Raw genomic sequence first — 22121 nt, forward strand, 5'->3', positions numbered from 1 at the left:
GCAGGAGTGCTTCCATATACACTTTTAAGAACATGACTAATGATTCAAGGGAAAGCTTTTTACTTATTTTATTTATGTTCATTGTTGATCTTGCTTTAATGTCCACAATATTCCTAAAATTGGAATGACATTCCTACATCAGGGGGCGCCCGGGATTGAACCAGGGACCTCTCGATCTGCAGTCGAATGCTCTACCACTGAGCTACACCCCCATGGTTAGGAAAGTAGAATCTGCTAACTTAAATTGTCAGTAGGTAACCTTGCTTGTCATTCACAATATATATATATATATATGTGTGTGTGTGTGTGTATGTATGTATATACACACACACACACACACACACACACATATATATATATATATATATATATATAATATATGATCTTCGAGAAATGAAACTACTAGTCTTAAAAGGATGCTCAATATGGAGAGTAGTTAACATATCTGATTTTAGAGTTGTTTCAAGGAAATTTTTGGGACACTAGCAAGTTAGCAATTAGTGCCTTGGAAAATCACTTAAAATGTCTGAACTACTTCTTCACCTTTTCAGTGCAGGGTGTAAGCTCATTCATTCCATTTTTTATGAAGAATTGTCAGGTAATTTTATAGTGCAGAAGTTGCTATTGAACGTCGGATTACTATCACTGTCCTACCATCCCACCCCCGAATATGGAAATTTTAAAAATAATTTATATGGAGTATCAGTTTCAGTAAGTTTACATTGTAGGTTTTCTTATAATCTACTTAAACAAGTCCAGGCTTGTCCAAATTGGTAAAAGGACGACATTAAACTTATGTGTTCATATACAACATTAAACTTATTTGTTCAAGACGCAGTTATCAAAATCTTTTTTTACTCAGACGTAGGTGGACCATTGATCAGCTTTACAGTTTTTTAAATTAACTGTAGGTGTTAAAATCAGGATGGTAACATTACAGTCGACGCTTTAATGTCTGATGTACTACCTAATTCATGGTTCACTATACTCTTAGAATGGGTTTTCAGTGCAAAGGCTTTGTGATTTATCATTAATACATATAATAATACGATAACTAATACTTCATGAATAGCAGCAATTAACTTAGTAATTCCTTTTAGAAATATGTGATACTGTAAGCCTCGGCATTTTATTATTTGCTCACATGTGCCTTTATTGTGGGTGAGATGACTCTCAAGCAGATGTTGTGCTTACGAATAAAGAAAGGAGTTTTTTGAGTGAAAACAAATTACCTTTAAAGACAAACAGAGTAGTAGTAGAGCTTCACACTTGATGCGGCCAACAAAGCTCAATTCTTAAAGGTTGAAGGATCACGTGTCTAGTTGCCACTATAGGAGAGAAAATAGATGTTGGGGTTGGGACCCTCGTTGTCGGAAGTGGAATTGCTCAGAAACTGAGCCGATTTTTCACTTAGATGAGAATTAAGAAACTGCGATGCGGTTGAAAAGAGAAGGTAAGTACAGTTTAAATATGAGTAGATGGTGTAGTCAGATGATGGAAATCCATGGATTGTAGAAATGCCCACCCCATTAATGATACACCTTTTAATTGTTTTGAAGGAATAATTCTTTTCATGCCAACCATTTCACACAGTCATAAGTAAAAAATATATATTTCAGAATGTAAACTCATTTTATTAGGGGTATGAATTTAGTGCCACACTTCTATGGTAGTGCAAACCACCATTATTGGAATCATAATGGCATTACTGTCCAAAACTAAAAGGTACCCTGTGTATGGCAACAGCAGTGACTGTCAACTTTTGGGAATAGATCAATAAAGGAAATTTTGTCAGAATCTTTTGCATTTTTGTCATTCCGATTTTGATGTCTGAAATGTTACTTAATTATTGTGAATTTTTATATTCATTTTTAGTGTGCATGTATGGAAACATGAATAAATGTATTTGTGGTGTGTGTGTGTGTTCCAGCCTTTGTACAGTGTTTAATTTCTCTTTCTGCCATTTATCATCATACTGAATTATCTATTTGGCCCCAGTGATTGACCTCAGGCATAGATCTGGTATTTTATTTTGGTCCTTCGGGCCAGCCGTATGAGACCTGAAAGTCAGCTCAGTGCTCTCGTTAAACTATAACAATAAAAAACAATGAGGATATGTACTCCTAAGCTTAGGTGGCTTCCATAAAGAATTGTATTCCCATTGCTATTATTATTTTGGACCCAGACAGATGACTGGCCAAAAGAATGAAGTTCGTTTATCACATTTAAAGGACCTGTCTACTTGTCCATCTATGGCTACTAGACTCCATCCCAGGGTTGCCAAGTCACATGACTCCCCTACTGCCAAATTTGATAAAATTTACTGCAAATTCAAGCATTTTACTGCCAAATCTGAATGTTTCATACACTTGAAAAATAATTATCAAAAACTATATCTTGAGGGGTTTTGTAAAGTTTATGTTAAGTTTAGGACTTTAGGTTATTCTGGAAATGAAGAAAATGTTTGTATTTAGTTGTTTTTATTTGGCAAAACTTTTTAGGCTGTGTATAAATATTATTTTTGGTAGTAGTAACATCATAGAATATTGAAACACAATTACATTCTTACCTAGGAATTATGTAACCTTCTAGTGGCACTATCCTAGTCTATAAATATACATAATAGGCCATGTCTTGGTGCTGAATAGTGAATAGCCATTACTGTTCCAGTGATTAATCTTTATTCATTAAGCTAAATCTCATAATTAAATAAAAGCAAATAATTAAACTAAAATTTCACTTCGACAGAAAATTTAAACCATAATTTCAATTTGACAGAAAATTAACTGAGTAACATAAAATTGTTCAGATTATTTTGATTGTTTGTATGACTAAAATAAATTCTCAAAAACAGCATTATCCAGAGGTGGATTGGAACTTTCTACATCATGGTACATATCTACATTAAATTTTTCAATCATACTTTCAGAAATTGCCAGGTCTTTGCAACATTTCCCAGAAACTATTAGTGTTGTGCGAATTCTCAAAATTGATTCAAGCATCCTCAAACTCATTCTATTGCGAACTTTAGTCTTGACTGCTGTTACATGGGAAAATATTCTCTCCAAAACTGCATTGCTTACTGGTGTAGTTAAGCAATGCAGGGCATATGTAGCAAGATTTTCAAAGGGCCTCTCATTTCCTACTTCATAAATCTTTATTAAAGACCAAAACTGAACTGGGTCATCAGGAATACCCAATTTAAATATATCTTCTTCAGACCAAGGATGGTAAACAATTTTTCTGTATAACTCTTCACATTTTTCTAACTTCTCTTCCAGTAAATGAAAAAAATGGCAAATTTTTGAAAAGCCAGGTCTATTTTACTTGAGTGAGGATTTTTGAATGCGATAAGTTATTTAAGCCATCAAAAAGGCTAAATTTTTCTGGCAGACGTACTTTCACTTGATCTACTAGTTCTATAAGCATTTCCTGACACCTCTTCTGCACAGTTTTGACATTCACATGGCTTACAGTTTTCTTCTGCAGCAGTTGCTTGCATTCCAACAAAAATTTAGCTCCAAAGTCAGTGTTTTCTAGTGGTAGTAATTTCCCTTCTGCATCATAGAGGCGGTGCTTTTAAGATTTAAAATGAGTGTCCAGCTCATGAAGAAGTACCGAAGGACTAGCGTTTGTGGACTGAAAAAGAGAATTTATCCTTTCAAATTCAGTGACAATTGGAGAGGAGAATACAAAATAAAGATAGTTGCAGTCATCAGTTAACATATCAAACAAAATTCGTGCTTTGTATCGTACTTCTTGAGAGCTCTCCATACTGGCACACTGAAAATATGTCTTCAGTTCCAGCCAATTTACAAGTATATTGTAGAGTACCTTACCCCTTACAAGCCATCTGGTTGTAGATAGACCTAGAAATGGCAGTGGGATTCCCACTCTTTCTTCACCAGCATTCAAGGTCTCAAACAGAATCTTGTACTTCTCACGTCTCAAAGTGCTCTTCTTGAACCATTTAGGTATTTCAAAGAGCATAAATCCTATTGAGGAAGGGAGTTTATCAAAGCCCTTGTGTATGCAGAGAGCTAAACTGTGGCATTTGCATCCCATTTTCACACAGTTGGGGGAAACTTGCTTGATTCGGGACCAAAGAGTTTTTTTCACCAGTCATGTTGCTAGCGCCATCACTGGAGTAACCAATACAATTTTCTAGTACAATGCCATTCTTATCAAGTAAGGCTTTTGTTGCAGTAAATAAAGCTTCTCCACTCGTTTCACACACAGATACAAGCCCTAGGAATGCTGTCACCACTTCGTTAGCAACATTATCATAATACCGAACACAAATGCAGAGGTTCTTTTCACTTGATATATCAGTGGACTCATCAATCATTAAACAGTATTTCTTAGATTCAATAATCTTTTGACGTAGCTCCTCCTCAAGAGAGGGAGATATTACATTCCTAATCAACATTGAACACTTAGTGCGATGCAACTGAATGTTTTCCAATTTACTACCAACAGCATTTTCTTTTATTACTTCACTAATATGATCTATGGCTGAGATTGAACTATGACAGCAAACCATCACTGCAAGCTGAAGTTCAGCTTTCTTGAGGGCACGAGGTGAATTTGATGTTTTTGAAGGGCCACTTCTTTCAAATTTTTACTGAACTGATAGCCCCAACACGCTCTTTGTGCTCTTTGGTATGAGCATGCCCCGTAATGGTGGTCTTCCTTGGCTGTAAAATTTTCTGACACACTTTACAGAAAGCTAATTTTCCATCTTTAGCTTTCATTAGCCATGGAAACTCCCTTTCCCATATTTCTTGATACTTTCTTCCAGTATCATAATGTCCTTTCCACTTGGACATTGCTATAGCTGATAATAATAACGGGATCACAACGAATCAATCAATAAAGTATGGTCCTGATCAACTCAGCTCAACTGGACAACTGAAACAGAAACAAAGTCTGAGTCACCGACCGTATGGACGGACAGTTACGCGCACCATACGGTCCGACAGTACAGTAGATGGTATGGTACGCGTATGGAACATAAACTATCCGACTTACATAATGGCATTTTTTTTTTTTTAGATTTTAGATTTAAGAAATAAAGATAATTTCCTCAGATTTAGGGAATTTGACATGATTTATTACTGATGTCAAATATATTATGATAATATTAGCTGCCTCATTAATAGAAATAATAAAGAATATGATTAGGGATATTTTCATTGATTTACTGCCAGAATTTATTTGAAACTGCCAAATTTGAGCCCCCTTTATGATATTCTGCCAATTCACTGTTTTCCACTGCCAAACCCTCACTATACTGCCAAAAATCAGCAAATTTGGCAGTGAAAACTGCCAGTGAGCAACCCTGCTCCATCCGTGTTTAATATCACGTCCCAGCATCATTTTCAATTTCCAAAACTCATTTCTGAAAGTTGAGGTCTCTTCGCCCGTGTTTTCAGAGCCCTGATAGCTATACAAAGGAAGCTAGTATATTGTCTCTGAAATGCCATACCCTTGTGGAAGTAATGGATGCCTTCAAGAATGATAGTAATCCTTTACAAGGAGGTACAAATCTCCTGTGCCTCTACAGGTGCGTGTATAGCTGGTGGTTTCCAGATTGCGAAAGATCGCATAGAAACATAGGTCTTAAGGTTAGTACTGTCAATTCTATGACCAAAACAAGGTCTTCCCATCCTGGCCTAATGCTTCTCAATGGCCTTCTCTTGAGAACCAACCTCCAAAGGTATCTCTGTCTGTGAGACTGATAGGTATCCGAATATTAATTATGCAAACTGTTATTGAGAGTTTTCGTCCAAACTGCATGGGTGCAATAGAATTATTTAGAGTAAGAATATTGTTGAATCTACAGCTGGCCCTCCTCAGTTATTGGAAGTCCGGTCATCGGAACAGCCCAATCCCATTCTTTAAACAAAGGCTTCAACCTTAGATCCAAATGAAAAACATTTGATCCAGTTCAAGAACATTTCAGTGTAACAATCAACTGAGAACACACTGACATTTCCTTCCATATAATCAGATGTTGACGGCATTGAGGGATTGCTAGATGCTTATGATTAAGAAATTCGTCCAAACTTGCTCAATAAAGTTCTTCTACAGCACCTTTTATGTTTAACAAGATGGGAAAGAAGGAAAGAAATTTAAACACAAGCCAATCAGAATACATGCTGTGAACGTATTCTACTTCCAGCCAGCATGAAGTAAGGAAATCTTACGCAAAAATTGAAAACAGTGGTCAACAGAGTAATTAGTATTAAAATTTTAAAATTGTAGCAGCAACAGCTACATAGAAGTTTTTTTTTATACAATTTTTTTTTTTCAACCTACATGCCTTTCTCCTTGAGATGAGGTTGGCTCCAGATTATGTTAATCAGCCGTTTTTCTATTTTTTAGGAAGACAGAGGACAGGCTTTGCCTAATTCGGTCAACCTGACGCAGGAATTGAACCCAGCTTTTTAACTGTTGAACTCATATATATATATATATATATATATATATATATATATATATATATATATATGTGTGTGTGTGTGTGTGTGTGTGTGTGTGTGTGTGTGCGTGCGTGCTTGCATGTAGTATTTGATTGTGGAAATGTGCATGCTTGTGTAAACAGAAGATACTTATGAATGTCAGCACTGTTTATTGTAGTTCAGTAATAGCGTAATTGTGTTTGACCTCCACCCAAGGCGGCCTAGAGATTAAATCCTTATCGTGCAGTCCGTAACGGTCAGCGGACGCATCCGTCTGGGAAGCGCTCTCAGAGCGGATGTCTCTACAAACGTGGATGCTTAAAAAACGGATGCGGAAATGAGCAGATAATTGCTGAACAGGTGATGATGGTGGGACGGGGGTTGAACGTAGGGGAGGAATTCGGGCTCGGTAGGGGCTGGGGCTGAGGGGATGATGACCCTATACTTTTTCTCCTGGCTAAACAAAGGATACTTTGCACTGATTTATTTTCCAGAGGGAAAGAATATCAGGGGCCCCAGTTTCGGGGTGGTAGCGATTGGAGGAGGGAGAGTGAGAGGTAGATACATAGATGTTGAGAACGTCTTTTTGAAACAAATTAATTTCTTTACTACAGCAGCTCTTCTCATCAAGTATACATCTTAGACTTGGAAGACAAGATTCCTACAAAAAGAATAAGCCCTGGCATAGTTAGTGAGTGAGGCTGAAATGACGACACCCACGCACGTTGAAAACAGTTATTCACCAAATAGTATAGCATTCAGAATGATTAACTTTCCGCTCCTTGTCCTGTTCGTCGGAGTTCATGCTCGTGTTCGCTCGGTTGCATGCTTGGCAGTTCCACGTTGAGTCCTAGCGAGCGATCCCTCCCAATCATGCAAGAGGACTGATGAGAAAACCTCGCGGTTGGAATACCAGTTTTATATATATATATATATATATATATATTTCCTTTGACGTGCCTTGAACGAAGACATTGTTGGAAACAAAACTGAAGATCTTATTTTCATTTAGTCGGTACTTGGCTTATTAGCTTTATTACCAAACGGACGGTAAAATACAAATTGTCGAATCATGCCTTCAGTTATGTAGATCAGTGGTTTTACTGCCAAACAATGGATAACTCGAAAGCAGTGGAATTGCATAGGTCACGGACATTGCAGAACAATAACAGACCCATGATGAGGTTTTATGTCCCCCCCTCCTTTTTTTCGCATATAATGTAATATTCTTGCTGTATTGCGTTGTCGCAGGATTTTTGGCATGACGAAAGACCAAAATCTCTAAACTTAGGCTCCTTATTGAGAAGACGAAGACGAAAAGAAAGGCTCGAAATCTAATATGGTTTATAGAAGACTGAATTATCTTACAACTGATAAACTAGGAAGCCAGGGAGGGCAAAAGTTGAGCTATTCCTGAGAAAGTGTTCAAAGACGCGAAGCTTAAAATTAACATTAACGGATTACGAATGATATGTTAATGAGACGTGGAATTATTTCTGATTAAATATTTTGTTATACTAGCAGACACTTATCAGTATTCTTCAGTTTCGAAGCAAACGGTAAATTACATCTTTAAAATCAACCACAAGTTTAGTTTTGATGTGACTATGAGACGCTTTTCGTACGTCAATCGCTTGGCCTTTTCCCCGAGCAACTTCAGGTTCTTTGTTGGTGATATATCCTTTCATAAATTAACTGTTCACCTCATGCGGTGCACTGTAGCCATTACTGAAAGTTCTTTCCAGCGTCCCCTTGGCCCCCAGCTGCAACCCCCTTCATTCCTTTTACTGTACCTCCTTTCATATTCTCTTTCTTTCATCTTGCTTTCCGCCTTCTAATAATTCATTCATAGTCAACGAGGTTTTCCTCATGTTATACCTTTCAAACCTTTTACTCTTAATTTCCGTTTCAGCGCTGAATGACCTCATATGGCCCCATGCTTGGCCTTTGACTTAAATTCTATATTCAATTCAGTTCTCGTTATTCTGGAAGTTTTTTTTTTTTTCTTGATGCAGCTGAAGCGTTTTTTCCGTAGTATAAGACAAGAGCCGTTTCTTATTTTCAAATAGTTCACTGTAATGCCTCCTGAAGTCCGCCTGATACAATAGGTCTCTCTCCTGGATTTGAGTTGCTCATTACCTAGCCAATTTTTTATTTTTATTTTACACTATGGATATGGTGAATTCAAGAATCACTTGATTTTACACTACCGATTTTACACTACCTCCATTCTTTTCAGTTTAAAATTTTGCAACATTTGATTGACTTAATGTTCATGGATTTCTGCGTGTGTACACCGTCACTTCTAAATGGTGTGATTGGCATCAATTTAATCGGGAGCTGACTACATCTTTACAGCTATTCCAGCGGTAGAGCTTGGGAACGGGTGTTGCACTTGTCATGGGTAACTCTGGTTCCCCTGCCCCCCTTTATATAAAGTAGTGGCAACAGCAGAAAGCATCGCAGATGATCAAATGCACCACTTGCCTATACCACATTGACATGCTGCGTAATATAACTTTTTGTTTAAAGGGAGAAATAAATAGTCTTTGTTGATTAATTGCGGTTATCCCTGAAAGTTAAAAAAGGTATACAAAATTAAAATCATCATTGATACCACCTAAACCGTTGTGACCATGCTCATTACACATACAACTGAATAAACTATTCAGCAACACTAACAATAGTAACTATAATAATTATACAACATCATGAACACCATCATCCCTCTCGCCACAAACGGAAGCAACCATCGCATGACAGACAGACGGACAGCAACGCCAGCGACATAAATCCCTACGTATAAAATGACCCGATTGACAAAACCATAATCATCACCATCATCATCATCATCATCATCATTTAGCAGCTGTTGAGAGCGAACGCGCGGCCTTCAAGTGCTAAGAGCGCTCTGCCATAGATGACTTCATACCGGATGTTGCCATTCATAAATATTAAGTCACGATGAAGAGTCGCGGTTGTTTTCCTCCGTTTCCTGAACTGAGGAGAGTCGGAAGGTATTTGAGTGACTATGAAGAGATTTCCTGACATTGGCCCTGAGCTGAAATAAAGATTATTATTATTAATTGTTGTTGTTGATGTTGCAATCGGGCTGTTGTCCATCATTCTTATTATTGCGATGAGATAATTAGATATGTGCGGAATGGAAATATGTAAACTCCTTTAGCCCACATGTGCTTTTTCGTGTTAATGTTTGCGTATATTATGTAACTAAAGTATAGATTGGCCCCCTGGCCAAAACGTTATCTTTCATAACTTTGGATGATCGGAATGCGGGGGCGAGAGTAAAATGGCCTTTGCTGATGTACAGTCCTGTTCAAGTGCAGGATTGTCATCAGTTTATCATTTTCATTTCATTTCTCATTTTTCCATCTAGCCAAACTTTCATTTCAGCGCTGATGATCTTATAGGTCCCAGCGCTTGGGCTATACCCTAAATTCCATAATCCATCCATCCATAAAGTATAGATTGTTATTTATACCGAGAATGAAACTTTTTGTGTTATATATTGAATACATATGATACCTCCGTACCTGTCACCTCTGAAAGTATGATTGTACTTGTGCACAAGAAATGACGTAAATATAGATATGCTGAGATATACCTATTTATGCAGGAATCTTGACAATAATACATGTGATTATTTTGCTGGATCATTGAAAATATCTAGCACAGTCTCATAAGTTTGTGGAGAAATTCCTACAAATAAATATACCTGCAGTGCCTGATTTGGACTTATTTCTTTTAGAGTTGGTGAAATTTTTTTACCTGGAAATGTTGGAAAGTGATTTGGAACTCTTACTAGTAGCATCAGCATTCACTTCGATGTAAAGTATGCAAATTATGCAACCCTTGTTCATTTATTTACTTTTCTTGAATGCAGAATGAAGTTGTTGCCCACCACGACAGATATTTGAGAAATGCTGATAAGTAGTATAGTCACTGAGGGTATAGTAAGGCTCGATTCCCGCAAAACTTCATTAACCCTCATTGAACAGCTGGTCTCGTTCTCTCCTCACAGTCCATAATTTCCTTTGTACAGGTAGCAAGGATTTTTGTTACTTTCAGCTTTTCATAATATCAAACTTATAAAATGATATATTGGTTCAAGAAAGTCAGGTATTCTTCGTTTAGTTTCATGTACCCACACGGATGCTTCAGATCTCTTTGTACTACCCTTATTGGAATGAGATCCTTTAAGAGTCTTTATTGCAAAGGTAAAATTGTTCGAAGTGGCGGTTTTGTATTCCCGGTCTTCTGCTTGACTATTCCCATTTAAACTGTTTTAGCAGGAAATTTACACTGTCGTCTGGAGAACCTTTACCTCAAGAAGTGATGCTTGCTACTCTGCCTTTGCAGAGGCTCGGCATCCTCATTCTAGTGATGTCTCTGTGACGAGTACCAGGGAGTTTTATTCCCTTTTGGAAGCTGACCGGGAAATATCTCTAAGCGATATAAATGAAACTGAGATTGGCACAAGCTCAAGCCTTCAGAAGAGCCTTAAAAGGATACTAGGTGCTGATATATTTAGCCGTCAGTGATTTAACTTGTGTGTATATGCTTTTACGTAATTCTGGTATGTAAGAGAATGTGCATATTATACAAAGTGATGTCTTTGCATGTTAGGAAAAGATTTTATAATAAAAAAATGCTCACGTCTGAATATGTACGAAAATTCGGCCGAAGACATTCCATATGACGTCAGGCGAGCGATGGAACTCATTGGAGCCCAGCTTTGCCTCAATAAATTGTCTTCTTGAGATAAGTATGCGCAATAGGATACACAAAGAGGTGTAGAGTGAATGAAGCAGGTGTCTTCCGGGCAACATATTGTGTTTAGGGGGTGGGTGGTTCGTTGGGGATTTAATATCCGTAAGAGGGGGTTTGGGTGAACGATTCTCGTGATTCATACCCGAATCATTACGAGATGTTGGTTACAATTCTCACTGGAAACCATGTGAGTCAGTGCATGTGTCCACGTTTTTGTCTGTTGGAAAGTGGTAAATGTTTTAAATTTCGTCGTTAGAATTTTGTGTGATAGGTTTTCACACTTCAGTCACAATAAAGTAATTTTGTCCAGCTATCGTGCTTACGGAGCTTCCTGGCGCCAAATACACCGTGGAAGCTCTCGCAGATCATATCAGTATAATGTTCTATTGTAACAAAAATGCAGTACGAGCAGACGTACTGAAACATCAGTATATAATGAATTCTACAGAAAGTTCTACGATGAGGGATAAGTGTCGATCCTATACTTGAATTGACTAAAGTGCTCATTTCTTTGCTGACCCCGAGGTAGTCCGTTTCCAATATGACTGAAGAAGACGTCCTTTCCCAAGGGGTGGATCTTCCGGAGGCAGAATCAGTTTCAACGGAAACGGATCCGGAAAGCCGCCCAGGACGCCCTGCATCGTCAGGAGAACTGACAGGTGCTGTTTCTGGAGCTTGCCGATGATGGAGTCACTCCTGAGGCGATCGATACCGTGATTTGAGTTCCGTTCCCCACGAACATAAATCCGAGAGCTCCCCAGTTCTGATTTAATTAACACGCTGCGAGAGGAAGGTGCCCATTTGGGACTTCCGTCCTCTCATATTTTTAAGTTGAGGGACTCTGATACAGAGGGGAATCGGCGGATGTTTCCCCTCCCAACACTGCACCACTTCCCCTTTAATCCCCGACTACCCCTTTAACGAACGTTTCCAAAGCGGCCATCAGGGTTTCGTCATGGTTACACCACTTTCGATGAGTTTCGATGCAGAACTTTGGAGTCAAATTAAGGCTAAGTGATAGTATTAAGAAGATGGTAAACACTGGGTGAATATAGATCAGAAATGTAATGATTACGGCAGTGTCGGCTTAACTCTCTTTGAAAAGTTCCCATCACTATTTAACTTCGAGGACGCACTCCCAAATGACCCTTTCAGGCATGTCACCCCGTGAGCTTTTTCATTCCTCTCCCACCGGATGGTCGTTAACACGAAAGGAAAGAATCTGGGTTTCTCTCAGGCTCAGTGATGTGTTATTTTACTAACGACGATTCTGTTGTCTGTTTATTTCCGTCTGTCAACATTCCCTGCTTTCATTACCGCGTTCGCTTTAAAATTATTTTTTTTATAGACAACACTCGTACACATATATAATTTATAGTATACAGTATATATTTATATATATATATATATATATGTGTGTGTGTGTGTGTGTATATATATATATGTATGTTCATTTCATTTGTTCATCTCCTTCATGCCATTTCATTTGTGAATGCTTCCCCGCCTGTAGAAAGAAAGTTGTTCCTTCAAACAGAAAAACAGAGGCCGAAACACAGAGAGAGAGAGAGAGAGAGAGAGAGAGAGAGAGAGAGAGGCAAGAAGCAGGTGGTTTCGATGTTGAATGAGTCTGGCCACATAACTTCGCCTCCGACTTCTTCTCTTCTCTCCGCGTGGTTACTCTTGACTGCCCTTTTTCCCACGATAGCTTGTGCCGCGACTCGTGCCTTCATTAACGTCGTCAGGAGCGTGGCTGCGTCGCAAGATTTCTTTTCCTTTGTAGCGGTGGTTTTTGGCGGCGTGGAGCTGAGCACGCGCGCGCCTGTGCCTGTGTTTTTCCTTGGCTGCTTCGTTTTCTTTCCTTCGGAATGACTGCAGATGCGACTGTGTAGAAATATGTTTTCTTTTTTGCAAATGGCTCTCGGAGGAGGGTGGGTGGGGTTTATCGTCATGATTATTAATATTATTTTGAACTTTTTGTTACTGCTGCCATTTTATCTTTATTTAGAAATTTGAATGTACAATATTTGCGTTATTTTCATATTAACATATTTTCATAATTACCTTTATTATTGTGATAACTGAAGTTTTTATAAAATCGACGAATTATTTTCAAATTCCTTAGGAATATGTTTTCTGTTACACAACATTTTTAATATACTCATTGGTAAGAAGTTTTAGTAATTTTAATTTAAGAAGTTTCAAACAAGGTCCCAGTGGTTTTTGACATCCTTTTCTCCAGTGTATAAAAGCTAATTAGAATAATTTTTTTTTAAGTTTTTCGTTATTATAAATATATCCTTTATTATAATCTAATGAAAAGTCCATTAGAACGAGTAATACATTATCCTCATTTAGCATAAAAGTAATGAAAGCTGGAAATTACGTGAAATAAGGAAATATAAATCTGGTGGGTATTTAGTAGCTTCCAATCTGGTGGTCCGAAGTTCCAAGCTCGGCTCTGCTAAGGCGGACTCAGAGGACTTTATTTCTGGTGATAGAAATTAATTTCTCGATATGTGGTTCGGATCCCACAATAAGCTGTAGGTCCCGTTGCTAGGTGACCAACTGGTTCCTAGCCACGTAAAAATATCTAATCCTTCGGGCCAGCCCTAGGAGAGCTGTTAATGAGTTCAGTGGTCTGGGTAAACTAAGATATACTTAACTTATTTAGTAGCTTAATAATGAAGGGAAATACTGTCCCAGCATTAAGATGGTCCCGGACTATTACCATTACTGTCCCAGTATTAAGAGGGTCCCAGACTATTACCATTACTGTCCTAACATTAAGAGGGTTCCGGACTATTACTATTACTGTCCCAGCATTAAGAGGGTCCCGGACTATTACCATTTGTACTTATCCCAGCATTAGAAGGGGGCCCGGACTATTACATTACTGTCCCACTTAAGAGGGTCCCGGACTATTACCATTACTGTCCCAGCATTAAGAGGGTCCCGGACTATTACCATTACTGTCCCAGCATTAAGAGGGTCCCGGACTATTACCATTACTGTCCCAGCATTAAGAGGGGTCCGCACTATTACCATTACTGTCCCAGCATTAAGAGGGGTCTGCACTATTACCATTACTGTCCCAGCATTAAGAGGGTCCCGGACTATTACCATTACTGTCCCAACATTAAGAGCGTCCCGGACTATTAACATTACTGTCCCAGCATTAAGAGGGTCCCGGACTATTACCATTACTGTCCCAGCATTAAGAGGGTCCCGGACTATTACCATTACTGTCCCAGCATTAAGAGGGTCCCGGACTATTACCATTACTGTCCCAGCATTAAGAGGGTCCCGGACTATTACCATTACTGTCCAGCAAATTAAGAGGGTTCCCTGCTATTACATTACTGTCCCAGCAATTAGCGGGGTCCCGGCACTATTACCATTACTGTCCCAGCATTAAGAGGGTCCCTGGACTATTACCAATTACTGTCCCGCATTTAGTCCCGGACTATTACATTACTGTCCACATTAAGAGGGCCCGGTTCCCGGACTATTACATACCCTTTCCCAGCATTAAGAGGGTCCGCACTATTACCATTACTGTCCAGCATTAATAGGGGTCCGCACTAATTACCATTACGCCCAGCATTTAAGAGGGGTCCGGCACTATTACCATTACTCCCGAGCATTAAGGAGGGTCGCCACTATTACCATTACTGTCCCAGCATTAAGAGGGTCCCGGACTATTACCATTACTGTCCCAGCATTAAGAGGGTCCCGGACTATTACCATTACTGTCCCAGCATTAAGAGGGTCCCGGACTATTACCATTACTGTCCCAGCATTAAGAGGGGTCCCGGACTATTACCATTATTCTTGGGTCCCGCACCTTAAGAAGAGGGTCCCGACTATTACCATTTAAACTGTCCCGCATTAAGAGGGGTCCCGGACTATTACCTTATTTACTGGTCCCAGCATTAAGAGGGGTCCCGCACTATACCATTACTGTCCCCAGCATTAAAGAGGGTCCCGGCCGCACTATTTACCATTCTGTACGCCCAGCATTATTAGGGTCTGCACTATACCATTACTGTCCAGCATTAAGAAAGGGGTCCGCACTATTACCATTACTGTCCCTATTCATTAGGAGGGTCTCGGACTATTACCATTACTGTCCCAGCATTAGGAGGGTCCCGGACTATTACCATTACTGTCCCAGCATTAGGAGGGTCCCGGACTATTACCATTACTGTCCCAGCATTAAGAGGGTCCCGCACTATTACCATTACTGTCCCAGCATTAAGAGGGTCCCGGACTATTACCATTACTGTCCCAGCATTAAGAGGGTCCCGGACTATTACCATTACTGTCCCAGCATTAAGAGGGGTCCGCACTATTACCATTACTGTCCCAGCATTAAGAGGGTCCCGGACTATTACCATTACTGTCCCAGCATTAAGAGGGGTCCGCACTATTACCATCCCCTCAACAGAATAGAAGGTGATGGATGGCTTGTTGGGTGTTTTTGAGACCCTTTCCGAGGAGTATTTCTTATATCTCTAAGGAATAGTGACCGAAATAGTGTCTACAAAATTATACGGAAACACCTCCTTACAATGGAAAGAGGCTTAGAGACGAGGCAATGGTATGGAATACTTGATGAAAAGAATGTTCACTGATTCACTCACGTCGGAAACGGAAACGGAAAGAATAAAGCATCCATTAAATGAGAATTATCTTGTAAAAAAAGTTTCAGATAAGACCAGTGTAAAGTATCATCAACGTCGAAGCAGGTTTGGCGAAGTGCGATATCTCGAAAGTTGAAATTGCGACGAACACCCAGGATGTTGACAGGTGTTAGAGGCTGGAATAATTTTTTTTCCAGAGAAAATTGGCCCCCTGGAAGGAATGATTGGCAGAAATAGACAGAAATTTTCTTAGAGATGTTGGACTTGATTAGGTTCGGGATCCCACACTCGGAGAGAATAGATATTGGGGGCTTTATCTTGGGAAACAGAATGAGTAAAAGAAGTAGACTGTATAAATGATGATAGAAGTCTCCGTTTGACAATAGCAATCTGAAATGGTAGAATTGGATATCCTGTACTTGTGATTTTGTACCTCCTATTTTTGCATTTATCATAATTTAATTTACTGAATATACCTCACATTTTGCTCTGTTATCTTTCCCATAACATATTGGCAAAAGAAAAAGGAGAAAAATAGATGAAACGAGCGCGACAATAATAACGATGGTAATAACAGATCATAAAATGCCGTCAGTTTACTTGCCATGAAGCATTAATTGGTGTTTGGCTTTTTCCATAGTTTCACAAGGAATGGAAGACTGTCGGGGGCAAAAAGGGGAATGAAAGTACGCTCCGAGGATTTCTCTTGCCAAAAGATTTTCTCTTTTACATTTACTCAGCAGTCAAGAAAAAAGAAGCACAGGTATAGACATACATATATTTGTATATTATGTATATGTTTATATGTATGTATGTATGTATCGATGGATGGATGAATGGCTACACACATTTATAATTTTTTTCGTAGAGTAATTTAGTATTGAAGTGTTAGATAAAATTAGAGACGAACTGCATGTATCGTCCTGTCCTTTCTCGATTAACGCCACTTGATTGTACTTAATATGCCATATTAACTGTTTCATAAATCTAGTATTTTCACAGTCCTGCTCTTCATCCTTTAAATATTCCATTTTTCTACAATGACTGCCATCTCATTTACTTCTACAATTTCATCTTCTATGAGAGGTCTTGTACCTTTGCTGATGTATTTCAGAGATATATGTAAATTGCTTTTCGTGGAATTTCAGTTCTTGTGTTTTCATTATACTCGGTATAATACTCTTTGCTGACAAGTCCCAAACGCATTCAGAGTTTTTCCTTTGGTTATTTCACAATTTTTATTAATTTTATTGCTGTCTTTCTTGCGTTTTGGTAGTCGATCATTCTGGTGCCACACAGTCATCTATCTCCATATGACTTTACTTTTATTTATTTTTTCTTCATAAAAGAACCATGCTGTGTATACTCCTTGAGCTACACTCGTCAAGGGCTTGCTTACCTGTTGCTGTGATGACAATCCTTTGGCCTAAATCCTATATTCAGATCAACTCGACGACAATCCTTTTACTCAATTTAGAAAAGAAATAATTCTAAAATAATCGTTTTTAATAAATTCTTCTTCGGCGTTTGCATTTTTGGAATTTCACATTCGACAAATATCGCTGGCTTGTGAACATACATTAGCATTTTGTATTAGCATAGACTAATCAAAGTTCACTATCGTCTGATTACCCAGTCCCAGTTCTTTAATTCTTCATCGCAAGCTTGAAGGCCCCCACTCTCTCTCTCTCTCTCTCTCTCTCTCTCTCTCTCTCTCTCTCAATTTCCTGGTGTATTTGAATATCTGTCAAAAAATGAAACTTGCCCTGCAATTCACCATGCAACAGACAGTGAAGTTCCTAGATTGCATGTTGCTCCTATCATCTCTCATCCCCTGCACTCCTTTTTGTGGCTGCCAGTGACATGTGCGTGTAAAAAGACGTGATGGAACTCATGACATTTTTAGCCAAAGTCGTTCAATAGCGAATGACAGTTTTTTACCGGGTTTCAGGAATTGCTGGTCAGAGGCTTGTGGGGGGATCAAGTGGTCTTTGCGGATGCCTGGTTTTGGATTGCAGAGGAAAGATATGGGTGAATGGGTGCGATATGCAAAGAGAGAGAGAGAGAGAGAGAGAGAGAGAGTTTTCGTCTGTCTTGTGTTTCCATCGGTTTTGTTCTTAGTTATATGTACATTTATATGCATACATTATGTTATATAATATATATATATATATATATATATATATATATATATATATATATATATATATAGATATATATATATATCTATATTTATATATATATATATATATATATTACATATTATATATATATATATATATTATATTATATGACTGCGGTTGAGTTAGAGAGAGAGAGAGAGAGAGAGAGAGTGTAGAAAAAAGGCATGGACGGCGAACTTCCGGTGGCTTTATGATTATCGTTGTCCGGATTCCATCAGTTTGGCAGAGGTGCCCAACGGAGCGGCACTAAACGCTTTCTACCGCGTCACAAGGTCAACTGACTGGGGTCCAATGCTGCCGCTGGTACACACCGACCAGGTAATACTCCTTCTTGTGATATGTTTGATACCTGATTTTGGTAACACTGCGACGCCGATTGCTAATAAAAATTTACGGACTTTTTATTACAACGTTTCTTTTGTGGTTGGTTTCGCTAACTAGATGGAGTTGAAAATGATTATGTCGATAACATCCAATAACATTTTATAAATGAATGATGAGTGATGATTATGATGAATGATCGTGAGAGAAGATGACACGATAGCAATGGCTACTGATGAAAACGATGATGGTGACGATGTTGCAGGTTTGAATATGACTCAGGATCAAAGTTTTTGTCATGTAGGATAATAATTGATATACAAGGAATGGTAAAAATGTGTGTATGTTAAAAAGAAATAAGCATCGTATATTTATATGTAGATGAAACATTGAATATCTAAACTCTGACGAGCTTTGCTTGAGAAATTGTCAGTTTTTTCTTATATGAAAAAAGACAATATGAACATTAATGGTCAGTGAATATATAGTGGATTAATGCATGTTCTACTACATTGCTCTCATAAGGAATAAATTATTTCATTCTTGTAGATTACCAAAGAAGATTCAAGGCTGAAATATAAATCGTCCTAACGCATTCCACGTCTAATACAAGAGTAGAAAGGAACTTTGAATTTATGTTTTCCAGCGAAAGACACAAAAGAAGACCCGGATGAATAAATGAATGAGCCAGTGAATGCCTGAATGCTGCCAATCATTGCATGAAGCGCTGCAGAGCAGCTTCATAAAAAAACTGACCCCTAAAATACATCCAGCGTGTCGGGTCCCCCCCCCCCCCCTGTTGTGGGAGGGGGTGCCTGCTGCTGCGCTATTCCACGCCCCTCATTCTGCAATGCCTTTCTTGTCACACAAGTTCTGCAGTGGTCACCAATACTTTGCATCCACAAATATGTAGATACATGCATACACACGCACACATTATATGAATAAAATATATATGTATATATACATGAATGCACGTATATATATTATACACACTATGTATGTATATATATATATATATATATATATGTGTGTGTGTATGTATGTATGTGACTATTTCATTCTTCATTTTCACATCACTTTTTTGTAATTACGGGGCGTTTTATTTTCCATTTTGTATTCCTCTATAAAGTGTTCTACTCATATTCGTTCAAGTTTTTAATTTTTTCAGACTTTCATAGCTATTATGGTATATGTGTATCCATGAATAGTCTGTTTTGAAAAACATCTGATTCCTTTGTACGTCGGTATGTTCGTTACGTACCTTTTACTTTTCTATAAATGAAGCCTAGACTTTGGAGCTTCATATACAGGGATATCTGGGAGGTGGTGGTGGGGGGGGGGGGGGGGGGGGTTGATATGCAAGTCTGGTGGGAATGTTTCTTGAGAGCTTCTGCCTGCCTCTATGTTGTTTCCACTTCTCTTGATGGTCTAATAAATCTTATTCAAAATTTTTATGTATATTTTTCTTCTAAAATATATATTTTTCCACTAAAATCGACCGTGAAACAGATTTCTCTCTGTTAATCTTTTCATAAACCTGTCTAACTTTGACCTGTGCACGGGATGAAAACCATATGAGCTTAGGGACACATGCTAAGAAAAATGGAATTAATTTTGTACGATAAAAGATGTCAAGACAAGCAAAGAGGATACATATATTGAAACTTACGGTGGGTACATTAATAAATATTACGTATTTGCGGTAATTGACTGTCAATCCATGAAAACTGTGCAACTTATTTTGCTGTATTGTACTGTTTCAAATACAAAAAGCGTGTGCTTCTTGAGTGATGAGTGTGGAATGAAAGGGAGATTGTGAGTTTCCTACGAATGTCCACGTAATTGCGATGCTATATTCGTAAGACAGCTGACTTTGCCGGTCGTTGCTCAAGTGATTGGTGACCACCTAGGGGTCACGAATGGAAAGAATTAACATAAACGGCATTAGAAACCCCTAGTACCACTAGCAACTGTGATGAATATCTGTGAGAACCTTTGGTTGGTGGGTGCTTTTGGGGGGGGTGGGGGTTCGAGTATCTTAGGTCGAGTCTTCGAGTCCTACCAGTTTAGTGAGGCTAGCAGCCTGACCGACCTATAAGACATATCTAGGCCGGATTTCGTGAAATATGAAGGGGATTTGATGTATCATACCCGAATTTTATCTTGCTTTCAAATGATTCAAGTCGCCCACATTATAGGAGCAATAAAATGTCAGAGTGCACAAAAATAAATTCATTTGTGTATATTTTTAAGGTAATTTAATATTAGTTAAGAACTAAGCAAAGGTGTGTATTTTTTTTTACGCCAAATCTCTTATCTCATCTTTGTTCGATTGAGCATTTTTGTAAATCAGACGTTTAAGCTCAATACCAGTGAATTATCTCCAGTCAGCTATGTATACATTCGCATATCACATAGATTCTTGATAAACAGAACGCTGTAATGTGAACTACAAATAAATGCACTGCATTTCACTTTACAACTTAACCGGTTTCTCTTTATAGGGAGTGGCTCCAGAATGACCTTATATGGTTAGCGGCTTAACGTTTAAAGATATATATATATATATATATATATATATTATATATATATATATAATATATATATATAATATATATATTTAAATATACATTATAAATATATATAAATTATATATTTATATATATGTATAATGTAATATATATTTGCATATATATAATATGTATATATATGGGACATATATATGTATATATATATATATATATATATATATATATATATATATATATTATATATAGTATATAATATATCCAGATGAGATGATTTATCATTAACAACGGGTCCCTTAAAAACACACATATCAGTAAACAACAGGGTCCATAAAACACTCATAAACTAAACAGGGTCCATAAAACACATCATAAATGCCATGGTTTTGATCACAAGAAACCATTCGCATATAAGCTCATTGCATCTTCAATCTGTAAAGTAAGTATAAACTCATTAAAATATTGCAAATCACAATAAAATTATTATAAACATCAAATTACTATTTATATAAAAAATAAAACCTAAGCGTTAACTTTTACTTTTAAAAAAGTCACCAGAATTGTGTAGCTATAGTAAAAAATAGGCCCAGTGCTTAACTACCTGTTAGAGAGGAGTAAGAGAACGAATGACCAAGACTGCAAATCTACCCATCCAGGACTTACTTCAGTTATGACTTCAGTTATGCTGCTATATAGAGGAGCAGTAGACAGGTTGGAGCTTAAAGACCGAACCAACCGTTTAATGTATTTTAATGTATCAAGACTCAGGGGTGGTGAGGTAGTAGTTACTGTGGCTTGTGCCACCAGCAGTAGAAGAGTGTCTCTTATCGACCCCATCGTGTCTACTCCTCCTCTATATAGCAGTATAACTGAAGTAAGTCTTGTTATGGGTAGGTTTGTAGTCTTGGTCATTCGTTCTTCCTCCACCTCTCCTAACAGCTTGTTAAGCATTGGGTCTATCTTTTACCATAGCTACACAATTCTGGTGACTTTTTTAAAGTAAAGTTAACGCTAATTTTTGTTTATATTATTAGTAGTTCGATGTTTATAATAATTCTATTGTGAGCTGTAATATTTTAATGAGTTTGTGTTAATTTTACAGATTGAAGATGCACAACGTTTCTAGTGGATAAAACCATGCATTTATGCTGTGTTTTATGGACCCTGCTGTTTGCTGATATAAGCATG

General features: G+C 38.0%; 1 protein-coding gene and 1 non-coding gene across 2 annotated transcripts; one reads left to right on the forward strand and one right to left on the reverse strand.

Moving 5' to 3' along the window:
* Positions 1-140: 140 nt before the first annotated feature.
* Trnac-gca (transfer RNA cysteine (anticodon GCA)) lies at positions 141-212 on the reverse strand. Its single transcript has one exon. It is a non-coding gene; the product is annotated as a tRNA-Cys (tRNA).
* A 1222-nt stretch (positions 213-1434) lies between these two features.
* On the forward strand, positions 1435-15707 carry LOC135210466 (uncharacterized). The gene is made up of 4 exons (XM_064243359.1): positions 1435-1453; positions 10845-11018; positions 14165-14629; positions 15358-15707. The coding sequence occupies exons 1-4, from the start codon at positions 1435-1437 to the stop codon at positions 15705-15707; spliced, it is 1008 nt and encodes a 335-aa protein (XP_064099429.1).
* The last annotated feature ends 6414 nt before the right edge of the window (positions 15708-22121 follow it).

Source organism: Macrobrachium nipponense, chromosome 39, assembly GCF_015104395.2.
Source record: "Macrobrachium nipponense isolate FS-2020 chromosome 39, ASM1510439v2, whole genome shotgun sequence".
Lineage (NCBI taxonomy): Eukaryota > Metazoa > Arthropoda > Malacostraca > Decapoda > Palaemonidae > Macrobrachium > Macrobrachium nipponense.